Source organism: Somniosus microcephalus, chromosome 22 (genome assembly GCF_052327205.1).
Source record: "Somniosus microcephalus isolate GS21.2 chromosome 22, FLI_Smic_1.0, whole genome shotgun sequence".
Taxonomy (NCBI): Eukaryota; Metazoa; Chordata; class Chondrichthyes; order Squaliformes; family Somniosidae; genus Somniosus; species Somniosus microcephalus.
The window spans coordinates 6,585,611-6,606,047 of NC_141008.1; the positions used below are offsets into that span (position 1 = coordinate 6,585,611).

At 46.9% G+C, this 20,437-nt stretch overlaps 1 protein-coding gene across 1 annotated transcript in view; it reads right to left on the reverse strand.

The window, feature by feature from the left end:
- The window catches only part of cux1a (cut-like homeobox 1a), a 436,348-nt gene that overhangs the window by 261,956 nt on the left and 153,955 nt on the right, over positions 1-20,437 (reverse strand). Inside the window, exon 6 of the mRNA XM_085965092.1 lies at positions 10,843-10,980. Within this exon, the coding sequence (XP_085821218.1) occupies positions 10,843-10,980 (138 nt within the window). The remainder of the gene's footprint in view (positions 1-10,842; positions 10,981-20,437) is intronic.

A 20,437-nucleotide genomic window follows, 5' to 3' on the forward strand; every position in this document is an offset into this window, starting at 1 on the left:
CCTCAGATCAATCCAAAGGGATTCCGTTTAGAGCACTTTATGTTACACCCTCAATTTAATATCGCTACCCCTCCTCCCTTTCTTCTTCCCTATCCCTCCTGAAAGTTTTAATCCAGGAATATTTATTCCTAATCCTGATCCAGTGCAGCCATATTTCAATTACTGCTATTATATTGTAGGAACGGAGGTTCCTATCGAAAAGACTGAGTGCGACTCAGGTAATTAAAACAATGAACTTTAATGGAACAAAACAGGTTTTAACTAGAAACTGCTGGAATACATCAACTACAGGTCTGCTCTCCTTGAGGGCTCCATGAGGACTGATCCCTTGGACAGAAGACTGACGTCATCACGTTCTTCCCGCCATTGGGGAATCACGTGACTAACGGCATGACGTCATCACGTTGAAGCCGTGCTGTAAAGGTAACTAGACATTGTACAGTCAAACAGTGTAATTAAAGGTACAGGCACAGACAGTAACTACATTGCTGTTAAAGGAATTACGTACAACCGCTCGGAGTCCTTTGGTGGCTCCGCCACAATATCCTGATTTTCTATTTTCATCAATTACTTTAGTTCCCCAATTTGATTCTTATTAGTTTGGATTCCTCTGGTTCAGCAATTGCTCCTTTCTTTTCCTTTCTCCCATCCCAATTTCTTCTTCTGCTATCTTGGCCTGTTCAATTTCCTTCAACTGTTCCACCTCCTTATTCCCGATACACGAAGATTACATTCCTTCCAAGTTGACTACACTACTCTCTGGCTTTTCCTCAGCCCCTCTTGTATTAGTTTAAACACTCCACCATAGTTCTAGTTCACTTCCCAATCAGAATACTGGTTCGAGCTCTGTTTAGATGTAGGCTGTCCCATTAGTATAGCTCACTCCTGCCTTACTATTAGCACCACTGCAACAACAAAGTCAACAACTTGCATTTATATAGCGCCTTTAACCTAGTAAAACATCCCAAGGCGCTTCACAGGAGCATTATCAAACAACATTTGACACCGAGCCACATAAGGAGATACAAGGGCAGATGATTAAAGTTTGGCCAAAGAGGCAGATTTTAAGGAGCGTCTTAAAGGAGAAAAGAGAGGTAGAGAGGCAGAGAGGTTTAGGGAGGGAATTCTAGAGCTTAGGACCTCGGCAGCTGAAGGCATGGCCGCCAATGGTGGTGCGACTAAAATTGGGGATGCGCAAGATGCCAGAATTGGAGGAGCGCAGATATTTCGGCGGGTTGTGGGGCTAGAGGAGATTACAGAGATCGTGAGGAGTGAGACTGACATGAATTTTGTCATTCATGTGAAAATGACTTATGTAATAATACTGGGCGGCCTGCTGGTGGCGCTGTCCAGGGAGAGTATAAATACTCAGGCACAGGCCCAGCTTGTGCAGGACATTCTTAACAGGAACCAGTGAAGGACACTAGATCCCCATGTTGAAAAACAGTTGATTAAAGCCTTGTTTAATACTCAGACCAAGTGACTAGTAGTTTTCTTACATCAGAGACCATGGAGGGATTTGGAAACAAGGATGAGAATTTTATAATTGAGGCATTGCTTAACCGGGAGCCAATGTAGGTCAGCGAGCACAGGGGTGATGGGTGGAGGGGACTTAGGATATGGGCAGCAGAGTTTTGGATGACTAAGTTTTTAGAGGGTGGAAAATGGGAGGCCAGCCAGGAGTGCGTTGGAATGGTCAAGTCTCGAGGTAATAAAGGCATGGATGAGGGTTTCAGCAGCAGATGAGCTGAGGCAGGGTCGGAGACAGGCGATGTTACAGAGGTGGAAGTAGGCGGTCTTGGTGATGGCACGGACATGGCGAGGGAACAAAGTTTGTGTTAGCGACTTAAGACAATGGCTTTGGTCTTCCCAATATTTAATGGAGGAAATTTCTGTTTATCCAGTACTGGATGTCGGACAAACAGTTTGACAATTTAGAGAAAGTGTAGGGGTTGAAAGAGGTGGTGGTGATGTAAGCTGGGTGTTGTCAGCGTAGCTGAGGAACCTGATTGTGTTTTCAGATGATGTCACCGAGGCGCAGCATGTAAATGAAAAAGCTCCCAGGCGGTCAATTGAAACACCTGTGAACTTTTCAAACTTACGAATGTTAGCACAGAATGTCTAAGTAGCTCACACGGCTCTGGAGCACATACCAGTGTGAACAGTGTACCAGTGCACATGCAACTGGCATTACTGTGGTCTGTAACTCGACAGAAAATGGCAAAACTCTTTTTCAATTGTTTTCAGACATCAATCATGGAGAATTATTACTGAGTGAAATTGATTTCGCGTTAATTTGAGTTTAGTGAGAATTAATTACTCCTAATTTTACTACCACTGATAATTGCTTTTATTTAGAAGTCTAAAGTAGGAATTAATTCCCCAGTCTTATTTTCGCCATTATATCCGAGTGTTAAAAGACACGCACGCACAAAAAGTTTTCCTTACTTTGTGCAAGGTACAGCATCTAAAGATAATGAAGCAGTGACAACCTACCCTGTGCTGTGCTACCAACCACTGGACTAGAGACACTGGTGATGCACACTTATCCCCTGCTGTAGTCACAGAATCTGCCTGAACACTTCTCAGCTCATTTCCTTGCTGCTTAACTACAACAGGAAAATCTATCTAGTTTTGTTAAACCGGCACTAAAGGAATGCCTCCTCCCCTCAGGTTATGCCTGATATCAGTGATGCTCAACCTTCATCCAGTTAAGAGTCGCTAGAAAACTGAGTGGGACCGTGAGGTAGCACATTGAAAAATTAAGCTTTAGTTAGAAAGTGTAATAAACCCAACACAGACTTGTCAGAAAATATCTTGCTCAACAGATAATTACAGATGGAAGGACATTCAGCTTATCTTAATTAATTAATCTGGAATTACGCTATAGTTCCCCCCCTCCATATCAGCATGTGAATGCTTCTTAAATGATTCCAGCCAACCCACTACTCTACATACTTTGTGTGAAGAACTACTTCCTGATAATAATCCTACATAAGAACATAAGAAATAGGAGCAGGAGTCGGCCATACGGCCCCTCGAGCCTGCTCCGCCATTCAATTAAGATCATGGCTGATCGTCTACCTCAACCCCACTTTCCCGCCCTATCGCCGTATCCCTTGATTTCCCTTAGCGTCCAAAAATCTATCACTCTCAGCCTTGAATATACTCAACGACTGAGCCTCCACAGCCCTCTGGGGTAGAGAATTCCAAAGATTCACAACCCTCTGAATGAAGAAATTTCTCCTCCTCTCAGTCCTAAATGGCCAACCCCTTATTCTGAGACTGTGACCCCTGGTTCTAGACTCCCCAGTCAGGGGAAACATCCTCCCTGCATCTACCCTGTCAAGCCCCTTAAGAATTTTGTATGTTTCAATGAGATCACCTCTCATTCTTCTAAACTCTAGGGAATATAGGTTACATCTACTCAATCTCTCCTCATAGGACAACCCCACCCCCCATCCCAGGAATCAGTCTGGTGAACCTTCCCTGCACTCCCTCTAAGGCAAGTATATCCTTCCTTAAGTAAGGAGACCAAAACTGTACACAATACTCCAGGTGTGGTCTCACCAAGGCCCTATATAATTGCAGTAAGACGTCTTTACTCTTATACTCAAATCCTTTTGTAATAAAGGCCAACATACCATTTGCTTTCCTAATTGCTTGCTGTATCTGCATGTTAACTTTCAGTGATTCGTGTACAAGGACACCCAGGTCTCTCTGAATACCAAGTCCTAGTCTCTCACCTTTTAAAAAATATTCTCCTTTTCTATTTTTCCTACCAAAGTGGATAATTTCACATTTCTCCACATTATATTCATTCTGCCACCTTCTTGCCCACTCACTTAACCTGTCTACAGGAAACTTCGGTTTATCCGGAGGTTATATGTCCGAAATACTCGATCTAACGGCAAAAATCAGGAGCCGTTTTCTATAAGTTTTTTTAGTTCTCGTTGCTTTTTTTTCCCCCCAGTCAGGCTCTGCAAGGTCTGTAGCTATAGCAACAGCTTCAGCTACAGACGCTTGCAGCTGCAGCTGATTGTTTTGAAGCTGTTGCTAAGCAACAGGGTTTGTTGATTCACACGGAGCTTCTCAGTTCTGTATGTTTAAACATTAACTCTGGTATGTCCGGCACTTTTGATGTTACGGCACCAGCTCGGTCCCATCAGTGCCGGATATCAAAGTTTCCTGTATATCACTTTGCAAACTCTTTGCATCCTCCTCACAAATTACTTTCCAGGGGAAACATCCTCCCAGCATCTACCTCAGCTCAGCCTTTTGTTTCTCTTTCGGATAGAAAAGCTTCCGTTTGCGAAGGATCATTCACGCTACAACAACAGCAACTTGTATTTATAGAGCTCCTTTAATGTAATAACACGTCCCAAGGCGCTTCACAGGAGCATTATAAAACAAAATTTGACACCAGGTCACAAAAGGAGCTATCAGAGCAGGTGACCAAAAGCTGAGTTAAAGAGGTAGGTTTTAATGAGCGTCCTAAAGGAGAAAAGAGAGAGGGAGAGGCGGAGAGGTTTAGGGAGGGAATTCCAGAGCTTAGGGTCTAGGCAGCTGAAGGCACGGCCGCCAATGGTTGAGCGATTAAAATCGGGGATGCGCAGGAGGCCAAAATTAGAGGAGCGCCGAGATCTCACAAGGTTGTGGGGCTGGAGGAGATTACAGAGAAAACAACAAATAGAATATTAAAATCGAAACGTTGCTTAACTGGGAGCCAATGTAGGTCAGCGAGCACAGGGGCGATGGGCGAAAGGGACGTGGTGCAAGTTAGGATACGGGGAGCCGAGTTTTGGATGGCCTCAAGTTTACGGAAGGTAGAATGTGGGAGGCCAGCCAGGCGTGCATTGGAATAGTCAAGTCTAAAGGTAACAAAGGCATGGATGAGGGTTTCAGCAGCAGATGAGCTGAGGCAGGGGCAGAGTCGGGCGATGTCCCGGGGGTGGAAATAGGCGTCCTTAGTTATGCCACGGATATGTGGTCGGAAGCTCATCTCGGGGTCAAATATGACAAGGTTGCAAACAGTCTGGTTCAATCTCAGACAGATGCTAGGGAGAGGGATGGAGTCGGTGGCTAGGGAACGGAGTTTATAGCTGGAACGAAAGACAATGGCTTCGGTCTTCCCAACATTTAGTTGGAGGATATTTCTGTTCACATAGTACTTAATGTCGGGCAAGCCGTGTGTCAATTTAGAGACTGTGCAGGGGTCGAGACAGGTGATGGTGAGGTACAGCTGGGTGTCGTCAGCGTACATGTGGAAACTGACGCTGTGTTTTCGGATGATGTCGCCGAGGGGCAGCATGTAGATGAGAAATAGGAGGAGGCCAAGGATAGATCCTTGGGGGACCCCAGAGGTAACGGTGCAGCAGTGGGAAGAGAAGCCGTTGCAGGTGATTCTCTGGCTATGATTAGATAGATAAGAATGGAACCAGGCGAGTGCAGTCCCACCCAGCTGGGCAATGGTGGAGAGGCGTTGGAGGAGGATGGAGTGGTCAACCGTGTCAAAGGCTGCAGACAGGTGGAGAAGGACCAGGAAGTATAGCTTACCACGGTCACAGTCAATAGGATGTTATTTGTGACTTTCATAAGAGCCGTTGCCCTGCTGATTGGAGGGATTCAAACATGGGATTCCAGGAAAGATGAGCACGGATTTGGGAGGCAACAACACGTTCAAGGACTTTGAAGCAGAAAGGGAGGTTGGAGAAAAGAGGCCAGGATTACCTTTGCATTTCAGGATGATGCTAGAATAGTGAGCAGTTTTGTCAGACGAGAGCAGGACCCGATAATGCTTTATGTGGTCCAGCCAGATCCGGCGGTGAATGGCTAAACCAGTTGTCCACAATATGTATCCCTTGGATTTAAGGGAGCGGAGATGAGGGTCGTACCAGGGGAATGGCCAGGGTGACGAACAGGCCTTGGAGTGCATGTCCACAGATCCCTGAAGGTAGCAGGCCAGGTAGATAAGGTGGTTAAGAAGGCATACGGAATGCTTGCCTTTATTAGCTTGGCATGGAATACAAGAGCAGGGGGGTTATGCTTCAACTGTATAAAACACTAGTTAGGCCTTAGCTAAAGTACTGCGTGCAGTTCTGATCACCACATTACAGGAAAGATGTGACTGCACTAGAGAGGGTACAGTGGAGATTTACAAGGATGTTGCCGGGAGTAGAGAATCTTAGCTATGAGGAAAGACTGGGTCTGTTTTCCTTGGAACAGAGGAGGCTGAGGGGAGACCTATTTGAGGTGTGTAAAATTATGAGGGACATGGACAAAGTGGATAGAAAGGAGCTATTTCCCTCAGCAGAGGGCTAACCCCACCATTTAAAAAAGGTGGTAGAGAGAAAACGGGGAATTATAGACCGGTAAGCCTGACATCGGTAGTGGGGAAAATGCTAGAGTCCATTATAAAAGATGTAATAGCAGAGCACTTGGAAAACAGTGACAGGATTGGACAAAGTCAACATAGATTTACATAAGGTAAATCGTGCTCAACTAATCTACTGGAATTTTTTGAGGATGTAACTGGTAGAATAGATAAGGGAGAACCAGTGGATGTGGTGTATTTGGACATTCAGAAGGCTTTCGATAAGGTCCCGCATAAGAGATTAGCGTGCATAGTTAAAGCACATGGGATTGGGGGCAAGGTTCTGACTTGGATAGAGAACTGGTTGGCAGACAGAAAGCAAAGAGTTGGAATAAACGAGTCTTTTTCCGAGTGGCAGGCAGTGACTAGTGGGGTATCGCAGGGATCGGTGCTAGGACCCCAGTTATTCACAATATATATATATATACTAGCTGGGGAGCCCCGCGTTGCGAGGGCAATTTTGGGGCGCAAGGGCAATTTTGGGGCGTTTTGTCTCCCTGCCCCTGTGTCCCCCCCCTCTCCCTGTCATGTCCTCTCCCTGTCCTATCCCTCCCTCCCCCCCTCTCCCTCCCTCCCCTCTCTCTCCCCCCCCCGCTCCCCTCTGTCCCTCTCTCCGGCTCCTCCCCCTGCCTAGCGCCTGAGGTCCGGTGCCGTTGCTGAGGTCCCCCGTGTATCGCGCGGCTGATGGACGGCCGCTGCTCAGGCCCCGAGTCCCCCCTGCGCGAGGGTGAGGAGGGGGGGGGGGGGGGTTGCTAAACACAATATAAAACTCAAATAAATTGTTAATTAATTGCCTAACACATAATTGAAATATTTACCTTAGTTCCCTAACACACAGAAAGTGTGGGGGGAAAAATCGTGGAAAATCAAGATGGCGGCCACTCACCTCGGTTCAGAAGGATAAGGCCCGCCCACACACGCACCGATTGGTCGACCGGTCAGGTCACCGAAGCGTAGGATTGGTCAATCGTCGAGTCACTCGACACTCAACTGTAGGAAGACCTCGACGTCACACGGTCGCTAATGAGATGCTAATGAGCGGAACGCTGAACGTTTTTGGGATACCGCGGGCGGGATTTTTGTCCGGCCGAAACGTAAATACGCCTATGACCGGTCCGGAATCGCAAGCTTTCTTTTGAGGCGACGCGCGCGTCGGTACGCTCTGTAACTTCCAAACGTATAGAGACCAGGCGGACAGACAGACAGACATCGGGACAGACAGAAGAGCCGCTTTATATATATAGACTAGCTGGGGAGCCCCGCGTTGCGAGGGCAATTTTGGGGCGTTTGGTCTCCCTGCCCCTGTGTGTCCCCCCTCTCCCTGTCATGTCCTCTCCCTGTCCTATCCCTCCCCTCTCTCCCTCCCTCCCACCCCTCCCCTCTCTCCCTCCCTCCCTCCCCTCTCTCCCTCCCTCCCTCCCTCCCCTCCCCTCTCTCCCTCCCTCCCTCCCCTCCCCTCTCTCCCTCCCTCCCTCCCCTCCCCTCTCTCCCTCCCTCCCCTCCCCTCTCTCCCTCCCTCCCCTCCCCCTCTCCGGCCCCTCCCCCTGCCTAGCGCCTGAGGTCCGGTGCCGTTGCTGAGGTCCCCCGCGTATCGCGCGGCTGATGGACGGCCGCTGCGGGCGGGCGGGCAGCGCATGCGCGGTGAGTGCGGGCGGCGCATGCGCGGTGAGTGCGGGCGGCGCATGCGCGGTGAGTGCGGGCGGCCCGCGGGAGCCGGCAAGGCCGTTAGCGAGCGGGAAACTTCGGGCGGCGCGCCCGCGCTCCGTCCGCGACACCTGAGAGGGGGAAGTAGAGAGAGACAGAGAGGGAAGAGGAGAAGGAGAGAGAGGGAAGAGGAGAGAGGGAAGAGGAGAAGGAGAGAGAGGGAAGAGGAGAAGGAGAGAGAGAGAGAGGGAAGAAAGAGAGAGAGAGAAATTTTTTCAGCTTCAGGCCCCGAGTCCCCCCTGCGCGAGGGTGAGGAGGAGGGGGGGGTTGCTAAACACAATATAAAACTCAAATAAATTGTTAATTAATTGCCTAACACATAATTGAAATATTTACCTTAGTTCCCTAACACACAGAAAGTGTGGGGGAAAAAATCGTGGAAAATCAAGATGGCGGCCACTCACCTCGGTTCAGAAGGATAAGGCCCGCCCATTGGTCGACCGGTCAGGTCACCGAAGCGTAGGATTGGTCAATCGTCGAGTCACTCGACACTCAACTGTAGGAAGACCTCGACGTCACATGGTCGCTAATGAGATGCTAATGAGCGGAACGCTGAACGTTTTTGGAATACCGCGGGCGGTATTTTTGTCCGGCCGAAACGTAAATACGCCTATGACCGGTCCGGAATCGCAAGCTTTCTTTTGAGGCGACGCGCGCGTCGGTACGCTCTGTAACTTCCAAACGTATAGAGACCAGGCGGACAGACAGACAGACATCGGGACAGACAGAAGAGCCGCTTTATATATATAGATAAATGATCTAGACGAGGGAACTAGATGTAATATCTCCAAGTTTGCACACGACACAAAGCTGGGTGGGTGTGTGTGCTGTGAGGAGGATGCTGAGAAACTCCAGTATGATTTGGACAGATTGGGTGATTGGGCAGATGCATGGCAGATGCAGTAAAATGTGGATAAATGCGAGGTTATCCACTTTGGTGGCAAAAACAGGAAGGCAGATTATTATCTGAACGGCAATAGATTGGGAAAAGGGGAAGTGCAACAAGACCTGGGTGTCCTTGTGCACCAGTCACTGAAGGTAAGCATGCAGGTGCAGCAGGCAGTTAAGAAGGCAAATGGTATGTTGGCCTTCATAGCGAGAGGATTCGAGTGTAGGAGCAAGGATATCTTGCTGCAATTGTACAGGGCCTTGGTGAGACCACACCTTGAGTGTTGTGTGCAGTTTTGGTCGCCTTTTCTGAGGAAGGATGTTCTTGCCATAGAGAGTGTGCAGCGAAGATTCACCAGACTGATACCTGGGATGGCAGGAATGACATATGAGGAGAGATTGGGTTGATTAGACTTATATTTGCTAGAGTTTAGATGAATGAGAGGGGATCTCATTGAAACTTATAAAATTCTAACAGGACTAGACAGACTAGATGCAGGAAGGATGTTCCCGATGGTCATGGAGTCCAGAACCAGGAGTCACAGTCTAAGGATAAGGGGTAAGCCATTTAGGACAGAGATGAGGAGGAATTTCTTCACCCAGAGAGTGGTGAACCTGTGGAATTCTCTACCACAGAAGGCCGTTGAGGCCAATTCATTAAATATATTCAGGAAGGAGTGAGATATATTTCTTAAGGCTAAAGGGATCAAGGGACATGGGGAGAAAGCAGGGACAGGGTACTGAATTTGGATGATCAGCCATGATCTCATTGAATGGCGGAGCAGGCTCGAGGGGCCAAATGGCCTATTCCTGCTCCTATCTTCTATGTTTCTATCTTTCTATGAGAAGTCGCTCGGTGCAGAGGCTGAGGGAGGAAAGTAGTGAAGATGTCTCAGTGAGAAAATTTTTATGGTACTTGGGTGGGCGGTTGAGAACGAGAATTTTAAATGAGAGGTTAGAGGACTGGAATAAAAACAGAAAATGATGGTAAACTCAGCATCTGTGGAGAGAGAAAGAGTTAACGTTTCAGGTCGATGACCTTTCGTCAGAACTGGAAAAAGCTGGAGATGGAACAGGTTTTTAAGCAAGTGTCAAGGCGGGGAAAGGGGGGAGGGGAGGAAGTAAAGGGAAGGTCTGTGATAGGCTGGAAGGCAGGAGAGATTAAGAGACAAAAGGGATGATGGTGCAAGGCAAAAGGAGATGGTAACGGGACAAGTTAAGAAACAAAAGATGGCTCTAGATGAAGTGTAAATGGCACTGGCAGAATGAAAGACAGCTGCCATGTGAGAGAGAGAAAAAAGGAAAAAAAAGATAGGGGCAGAGGTTATGGTCTGAAATTGTTGAACTTGATGTTGAGTCCAGAAGGCTGTAAAGTGCCTAATCGAAAGATGAGGTGCTGTTCCTCGAGCTTACGTTGAGCTTCTTTGGAACAGTGTACGAGGCCGAGGACGGAGAGGTCTGAGTGGGAGTGGAGCGGAGAATTAAAGTGACAGGCGACCGGAAGCTCGGGGTCCCCCTTACGAGGATGAGGGGACTGGTATAAGGCGAGATGCTCACAAGAGGAGAAACCGGCAGAGGAGTCGGGGGACAGGCCAAGGGACGACTACAGCATTGCTGTGAAATGTTTTTGCTTTGCACCAATGTTACAGCTGTAGTGTAAGTGCATAAATTGGGCCTGACCATTAACAGTTGTATGAAGAGACACATTCCAGATCCTAAAGAGCTGCATGAGGGTTATCAGCCACAGATACCGACCGCTGCTTTACACATTGTAACACAAATTTAAATCGCATTATTGAGGCAATGATATCATCATATGGCCTTGAAACAGTCAGTATTTATAGATTTAATACCAAGTGGAACTTTTAAATCCTTACCCTGGTTCTTGACTTCTGCAAACTCCTTATTGTATTCCTCGAGAGTTTCCCGCAGTTTTTGATTCTCTGTTTCAATATCATGCATACGTTGGACTTTAAGCTGGAGTTGTTGTCCTAGATCTAGTGCTGGAACGGGATCTGCAAACCAATAACAGAGAGGTAAATCAGTACAGTTAATCCTCTAGGCAAGAAAAATCCTCCTGTGGTAGATTCTCATTAGAAATAGCCTTAACACAACTTTAATTAATTTGTGGAACTTCATCATTAACCATCACAACATTCCTGAACATTGTAAACTTCTCCCCAGTGCTAGAAGAAGCGTTTGCTCATAACTTAAGTAGGATCAACCCTTGAATAGAAGCACAATGGTAATTGGAATATATAGTAGTTACATTTTTCAAATCACAGTTACCTAGGGGGAAAGAAAATAAAAACTGACCCCTTGCAATGCTGTGTTGTTGCTGAAGGAGTGTTAACAGTTGGGCTGTTTTCCTGGTTACCTTAGTTTTTGCAACGATAAGACTAGCATTGCACATTAGACTGCGATTAGAAATGTCTTACCAGGCAAACCTATAAGGATTACAACAGCAACATTGAGTTTACATTTTTAACGAGTTTGGATTGCAATCTTTTAAAAAAAGAAACCCTGATGGGCTCGCAATCAGTGAGAAAGTACTACAATGAAGACAACTTTACTTTTGTGCTCTACACAGTGCCAGTTATACCTACTCTGGGAAATTGGACCAGAAAATCATAAATATCTCTACATTTACTGCTTTCTTTCAGTCACCCCTTCCATGCTGGACTGTTAGTTGGGAGCAGCTTGGAAAACAACGATCTGTATCATACACTTCCTGTTATGACATTGTGACATACCAATCCTGGCACATCAGAATATCAAAATCGCAACTTTTACATTTCTGATAGTAAAACATCCTGAAGTAATCAAGCTTCAATGGTAATGAAATGAAGAATACTTCATGGAGAGTCCTCAGTGTACAACAACGTGGCCTTTTGTGATGTTACATACCATCAGTAATCATACAGCACTGCAGCACAATTGGGATCTTGAACTTATTGAAAGTTCAACTTGGTTTTACTTTTGACCAGTAACAGGTTTATGGAAAAACTGAGACTTTCTTGTAAAATCATATAAGACTATTTTCAGTCTATAACAACATTTTGCACAGGCTAAAGATGAAGAAACCTAATTTTGACTTAACCTCTCAGTTTTTTTTTAAAAAGACACATCCAAAACTTTTTGAAATGTCTTGTATCCCATCAGCAGCCCCATTCGAAGTTGTGTCTGTTGAATGTCATGTCTGCTGAATCTTTACAGAAACAGGATCATTTATGATGACTTCATAATCAAAATATAAAACAATGTAATTCCAAAACATTTCCGAACTCAAAAATAAGTTGACAAAATGAAAAATTGATCCTTTTCAATTACTTAGATATCACTCGTATCATCTCTTCTGCACCCTCCCCATGGCTGTGACATCTTTGCTAAAGTAAAGCACTAAACTAGACAATATTCCAACTGCAGCTTGACCAATGATTTGTCCAGGTTTAGCATTACCTCTTTACTCTTTGCCCTTATTTATTAAACCTAGAAAGTTATATGCTTTTCTTTTTTAAACAGTTTTATCAACTTCGCCTCCCACTTTTGAAGACGTGTGCATCTGCACCTTCAGGTGTCTCTGCTCAACTTCTTTTAAAGCAGTGGTGGGCAAAATACGGCCCGCCAGTTCATTGTATCCGGCCCGCTGGACAGGACAGGACAGAACAGAAATAGAGCGCAAGCCAGAGCTTGAGCTGCACATTAGTGTAAGTCGAGTCATGGTTGCTCATCTTGATGACTTTTTTACCGAAGAAAGAGACCAGCGCTGTGTCTTTCCTCTCCCGGTACCCAGAGTACGACAGCAGGGGAGTTCTCATCACCGGCTTAGACATGGGACTGGATCCCGGAGCACAAGGACTCCTAGTAATGGCACCTGATTATAGTTCAGGCCTTGCAAAGCCTCAGGCTCCCGTACTCAGCACACTAAAAAGAGAACACCTCTCACGTCGGAGGCCCCGCAGGCTCGAGCCACTCTGCCAAACAGCCACGTAGACTCTCAGCACAACATATAATCGATCGATCAATCATTTCATTCATTTAGTAATGGAAGATTTTACTATTTTACACTACACTTTGTGTATTTAAGATAGTATCTGACTACTATCTGAATTTATGTTCATAAATTATTGGGAGAGAAGAAGTGGGAGTGATGATCAAGACTGAGTTGGCCTGTATTAAATTTACCAATTTAACACTATGCTCTCATCAATGTCTTGCACAATTATTCACTCGTTTTAATATTATCCCACTTAGTGGAGGCATAACTAAATGGACCTGGGTATATTGGGTGCATTCACTGTTTTTAATTTTAATGGTGCAACAATGTTCCCTCTAATTTTTTGTGTCTGTGGCCACGCATGCACAGTGTCTCTTCCAGTGGCAGCAGCTGGTGAGTGGCCTGCGCGGGGCCTCGTGATTGGTGCGCGACTGCACACCTTAAGGGGAACATTGGTGTGCAGCCCTCAATAGTTCACCAAAACTTGTTAAGTGGCCCTCCAGCCCAAATAATTGTTCACCTCTGTTTTAAAGTTCTACCATTTACTGTATATTTCTTCTCATTATCCTCCCAAAATGTATCACATCAGATTTCTCCACATTAAATTTATCTGGCATCTATCTGCCCAATCTACTAACCTGTCTCTATCCTCCTGGAGGTGTTTACAGTTATCTTCAGTTAGCTAGTCTATTTTTGTGTTCCTTGCCGATTTGGATACTAAACCCCCTAGAACCAAGCCCATATATTAAAAGGAATGGTCTCATCACTGATCCCTGGGGGGCACCACTCAACATCCCTCCAGTCCAATGCACATCCATTAACCACTACACTCTGTTTTCTGTTGGTTAACCAACTTCCTGTTTATGCTGCCACATACACTTTATAATGTCCACTGTAATTTTATCATACACTCTCCTTTGAAAATTGAGGCAAAGTACTCATTGAGTACATTTATTCATCTCTAATTGGTCCTGCCATTTCTTTATTCCTTGCCTTTTTTTACCTTTACTGCAGGTTTAGGTTGTGTACCAGTCTTTTTCACACTCTCTTGTAATCTTGCTTTATTTGGTTTTCCCTCTATATTAAGCTTTATTTTCTTTAGTATTATTAGCTCTACATTTGTTATATGCCTCTTCTTTATCTTTTTTGGTCGATGGGAGCCACTTCAAGTTGGAGCTTGGTGCCTGTTACAAATTCAGGTCTGCTACCAATACCTGATATGGTTCTGCAGGGCCAGGCGCTCCTGTAAGTGGTCTGGGTGTTTTATTTCTAATGGAGTCGACTCAAACTGCCCTAGATCTACTTGCACAGTAGTGTTAATGCCCTTGCAACATGAACCAGATATTCACATCGTTCCACGTGTGTACCTCTTCGACCGTTCGGAAGGAGGAATGAGCAAACACTTGCTGTGGTAAGGCTTGACACGAAGGGACATTCCATCCCCGAAAAGTAATTCTTTTTTTTCCCAAATCCTTTTTGTGGAAAAATGATTTTTAAAAATCCCAAGACATGACAGTACCAGAGTTCACCTGGATCAAGACAACTGTGTTGGCCATCTGCTCCAGTGGGGGAGTAGGGAGGGGTGAGGAAATCATCTGCACACTGGTCTCAGCGGCTGAACCTAAAAGCCACGTTGAGCTGTGCCCAATCCGAGAGGGAGATTGTGTGGGAACTGGAGGTCTAGATGAATTAGAAATTACTTGTGAAGACCCTGAAGCAATTCTTAGTGATAGGAATTACAATGTAGCTCTTTGATATGTAACAGTCGGGACAGATAGACAGTTGCTTTTAACAAGACTTGCATGTAAGAGTTTCAGATCACTATTTTATGTAAGGAGCAAAACTGAGGCCTGATAATGATCTGTAAATGCAACAGACAAGGATGGATGTTCTGTTTTAAGATTCTAATTGGAAGACAACTGGGGAAAAAGGCAATGCGCACTAGTGGTACATTGCTAGATCAATGGCTGTGCATAATCAGTAGCTGCATTAAGAAGAATTCATTCTTCAAGGCTTCCTTCATCTGTATTTACTTTGCTAAGCACAGCCCAGGAGTAAAATAACACGGTACTGCTGGTGTCATGGGAGGAGTGTACGTTACCCAAAGAACTGATGCTTGCCTCTGCTACTGAGAGTAACATGAGCATTTGCCATCCCAGGCAGTCAGGTTGTTTGGATGCGGTGGGCTGATTAGTTGAAAGACCCCCACCCAAGCCATACAGACCGGTAAATCAGTTTTGTTCCCAGTGACCTTTCCGCACCATTGGGGAAGTAGCAAAACGTCACTATTTGCAACATTTAAATGCATGGTGCAGTTACAGAAATTCTATGGCAATATTAAAAGATTAGCTTCTACAGGATCAGAAGCACATCCTGAAGAAGCTCAGCATTAAAAGGATTTTTCCTCTATTCTTCATGTTTTTATGGATGTTACAATTTTAGTGAAGTTTGTGCAGTTACTGTTTACACATAGCTGCATTCTTGATAAAAGGGCATGTGTAATCAAAGGTGCTACATTCCTGAAGGGATGTGGACCATTGATAAAGGTAAATGGATGGATATTAAAAACCACAATGTGTAAGCAAATCTGAAGACATGTCTCACTAATGTGTTCAATATGAGGAGAGCTGTTTGCATACAAATGGGGTTTGCATGCATCAGAGTTGCATTCAAACTGTCGAATTTAGATTTTGGTTAATATTAAGGAAGCAGGACCTAGGGAAAACACGAGCACAGCTGGTATTTGCATAGATCAATGCTGCATGCCAAGTCAGCTGGATTATACATTTTTACAAACTTTTTATTCCTCTGTATTTGACACGTGCACTATCATTTCAGGAACTGGCTGTCACTAAAAGTGCCCCGCTACATATCTCGACTTTTATTGTAAAGTATAAGTATCTGTATCTGGGGGAAATGTCATGGAAGAAACAGGATATATCAATGGAAATGAATGAAAACTAAGTTCTCTCATGAGCAGTAAAAAGCCTGTGAATTCTGAACATCTTTCACAATGAATGAAAGAATTTCAGTATTTCCCAGTCAGTTATTGCTTTCAATATAAAGGTTCACATTCTTCTCTTTATAACAACTTACATTTCTATAGTGCTCCTCACATTCAGACAGTTATACAGAATAGGAAGGTCCCAAGTTCAATCTGCAGTCCCTGCTGATCTCAGGCAGTGAAAAGGGTGCTACAACTGGCCTTGATGTCAATGTGTTAAATGGAGTGGAGAAATCATTTAGGGTCCGCACTCGTGATCAGTGATAACTGAAGGAAAGTACACACATGGACTTCGGGGGGAATCGCACAACTGGGTTTGACTGTGATGCCTTTCTAATGAGATAGCTCATCAATACTCACACTGGGCTCACACGTGAAGAATGGCCAGCTTGGCAGGGGACCCGAGACCTGGAACTGCATTCCAACATTAATGATCACCTGTATGAGATGGCTGACAACTGGGAAGGAGGTTGTGGGAGACAACCAAAGCATGCTGACAGTTTCAGTGCTTGTAAATAAAGAGATGTTACTTGCAATTTTAGCATCACTGAGATTGATGCTTTGGGTTGGACCTGATTTGAGTTTGGTAACAACCGATGGCACTTATCAAAAGTTAAATTAAAATAGAGTCTGACTTTCCTGGAATATTTGATTTGTGCTCTTTTGATCACCTGTAAAAATATTTTCCATCACTAACCGACATTTCTGTTTACTAGTCCAGTAACAAAACCACTATGCCACCACTATGTTACTGGACTAGTAATCCAGAGGCCTAAACTAATAATCTCGAGATATAAGTTCAAGTCCCACCATGGCAGCTGAGGAATTTAAATTCAGTTAATTAAATAAGTCTGGAATTTTAAAAAAGCTCATCAGTAATAGTAATAAACGACCGGATTGTCATAAAAACTCATCTGGTTCATTAAAGTCCATTAGGGAAGGAAATCTGCCGTCCTTACCCGGTCTGGTCTATGTGACTCCAGACTCTTAACTACCTTCTGGAATGGCCTAGCGAGCCACTCGGTTATACCAAACCGCTACGACAAAGTCACTGTGGGAGCACCTTCACCACACAGACTGCAGCGGTTCAAGAAAGCGGCTCGCCACCACCTTCTCAAGGGCAACTAGGGATGGGCAATAAATGCTGGCCTTGCCAGAGACGCCTCATCCATTAATGATTTAAAAAAATTACTGGGAGCAGGGCCTCAGTTCTGGGACACCGGGAGGAGGGGCCTCGGTTCCGGGACACCGGGAGGCGGGGCCCCGGTTCCGGGACACCGGGAGGCGGGGCCCCGGTTCCGGGACACCGGGAGGAGGGGCCCCGGTTCCGGGACACCGGGAGGAGGGGCCCCGGTTCCGGGACACCGGGAGGAGGGGCCCCGGTTCCGGGACACCGGGAGGAGGGGCCTCGGTTCCGGGACACCGGGAGGAGGGGCCCTGGTTCCGGGACACCGGGAGGCGGGGCCCCGGTTCCGGGTCACCGGGAGGAGGGGCCTCGGTTCCGGGTCACCGGGAGGAGGGGCCTCGGTTCCGGGACACCGGGAGGAGGGGCCCCGGTTCCGGGAGGAGGGGCCCCGGTTCCGGGTCACCGGGAGGCAGGTACCAGCTGCATAAACAAATATGTAGATTCACAATAAAGACTTGGCTTCTTTAATAAGCAAACAGTATAAATTTAAAGATTTCATTTTTCATATTTTATGATAAAATCCTTGGGGTAAATTTTTAACTTGCTGCCAGGTATAAAACTGTGGTTGCAGATCAGCTGCCCATTATAGAAATCGCCCAATTTTCATTTCCATTGAGAAGGAAACAAATGGCAGCAGTGGGGATGGTGCAGGGTGCAGAGAACCAGAGAGCACTGGGGATGGTGCAGGGTGCAGAGAACCAGAGAGCACTGGGGATGGTGCAGGGTGCAGAGAACCAGAGAGCACTGGGGATGGTGCAGGGTGCAGAGAACCAGAGAGCACTGGGAATGGTGCAGGGTGCAGAGAACCAGAGAGCACTGGGAATGGTGCCAGGGTGCTGAGAACCAGAGAGCACTGGGGATGGTGCAGGGTGCAGAGAACCAGAGAGCACTGGGAATGGTGCCAGGGTGCCGAGAACCAGAGAGCACTGGGGATGGTGCAGGGTGCAGAGAACCAGAGAGCACTGGGGCTGGTGCAGGGTGCAGAGAACCAGAGAGCACTGGGAATGGTGCAGGGTGCAGAGAACCAGAGAGCACTGGGAATGGTGCCAGGGTGCTCCAGTGCTGAGAACCAGAGAGCACTGGGGATGGTGCAGGGTGCAGAGAACCAGAGAGCACTGGGGATGGTGCAGGGTGCCGAGAACCAGAGAGCACTGGGGATGGTGCAGGGTGCAGAGAACCAGAGAGCACTGGGGATGGTGCAGGGTGCCGAGAACCAGAGAGCACTGGGGATGGTGCAGGGTGCAGAGAACCAGAGAGCACTGGGGATGGTGCAGGGTGCAGAGAACCAGAGAGCACTGGGGATGGTGCAGGGTGCCGAGAACCAGAGAGCACTGGGGATGGTGCAGGGTGCCGAGAACCAGAGAGCACTGGGGATGGTGCAGGGTGCCGAGAACCAGAGAGCACTGGGGATGATGCAGGGTGCCGAGAACCAGAGAGCAGTGGGAATGGTGCAGGGTGCAGAGAACCAGAGAGCACTGGGGATGGTGCAGGGTGCAGAGAACCAGAGAGCACTGGGGATGGTGCAGGGTGCCGAGAACCAGAGAGCACTGGGGATGGTGCAGGGTGCAGAGAACCAGAGAGCACTGGGGATGGTGCAGGGTGCCGAGAACCAGAGAGCGCTGGGGATGGTGCAGGGTATGGCAGACTGTCAGGATGGGGTGTGGATCGCAGAGGGTCTTGGAGCACTGGATTAAGTACAGGGGACTGTCAGATCTGGGAGTAGCAGCTCCAAAGCTGTGAGAGCCGTGGGGAAAGGGTGGGGGAGATGACGGTGTCTGGAGGACTGGGGTCAGCTAGGGTGTGTTGGTACTAGAGACTAGAGGGCTATGGGGTATGCATGTACCGGAAGGAATCCCAGTGGGGGAGTCCTAGTCTGAGATTTATTTATTTAAAGTCGAGGATCAGAGGAGGACGGTAGGGAAAATGTTCCCAAGTGCAGAAGGTATTAGAAGAACCTGAGGGAGGGGAGGTTGATGTGGTTTGGTAGTGTGGGAAGGGTGATATAGAGGTGTGGGAGCAGTGGGAAGAAAACCATGAGCAGAGTGAAAGGAACCGATGGGTGGTGGGTTATGTGCATATTGGTGGATACTGTGGTCTTGGAGTAATGGAAATGGGGCTCCAGAGTACTGGCAGTAGCATGTTGGGAGCGTAGGATCTGGGTATGGAAGAAGTGGGAATGAGATGCTTGAAGGTGGGAATAGTGGGAGGGCAGTGGCCGTGACCCAGGAACCGGAAACAAGCGTGACTTACTGTTTTCCCCACAATCTCCACCCTCCCCAATGCTGCTACCTGCCTGGTTTGTACCTACAACCAATGCTCCCCGTAAGCTGCGTGACGCTGCCGGGGTCCCATGCAGCCAGCTTGCCAGCTTTTGAAAAGTAAAAAACGTGAAGGGGCTGCTCGGTCCAAAAACAAATTACAGGGAACACAGCCTACAACCCAGGACATTCTTTTTAAGCTCTCTCCTCCTTATTTCTGGCTAATCCAACACACAGTAACTATGAATTCATAATTTACATTTTTAATGGATAATGGACAGGATCTCAGATTTTGGCTCAAAGCACTCGTAAAAATCCCAGAAAACCACTTAATAAAAACACAATTTGACTTATTGAATTGCTGTAAAGCAGTGGCATTGTGGCAGAGCCACTAAGGGACTCCGATCAAATGTATATAATTCCCTTTAACAGTGTGTTAACTACAGCCTGAGTCTGTATCTTTGTATATACTGTTTGCATGTACAGAGCGCGGGGAAACGCGATGATGTCACGCCGTTCATCACGTGATCCCCCATCGGCAGGAAAAACGTGATGACGTCATGACGCCAGCCACGGGACCGCTCTAGCAGTCCTCGTGCAGCCTCCGAACTGACTAGACCTGTTTTCGTAGTTCTCGTGCATTGTTCTGTTAAACTCAGTTTGTTTTAAAAGCGTTTAAAAGCGTTTGTTGATCGCCTGAGTCGACCTCAGTCTCTTGATAGGAACTAGACATTCCTACATTGGTGACCCCGACTTTTGCGAACGGTTTTCGCAGAAGGACCGAAGCATGGAAACAAACGCCATTGCATGAAGCTACCGCAATTCTGGGAGCAACAAGCGACCTCGTGGTTCGTCCAGGTCGAAGCCCAGTTTGCACTACGGAACATCGTTGCGGGTCAGACCCGTTACTTTTACGTGGTCTCCGCAATCGACAGCTCCACCGCCTCGTGGGTCGTCAGCCTGCTTGAGAACCCCCGGACGACCGCAAGTATGAAGCTATCAAGGCGCGGTTGTTACAGGTCTTCGG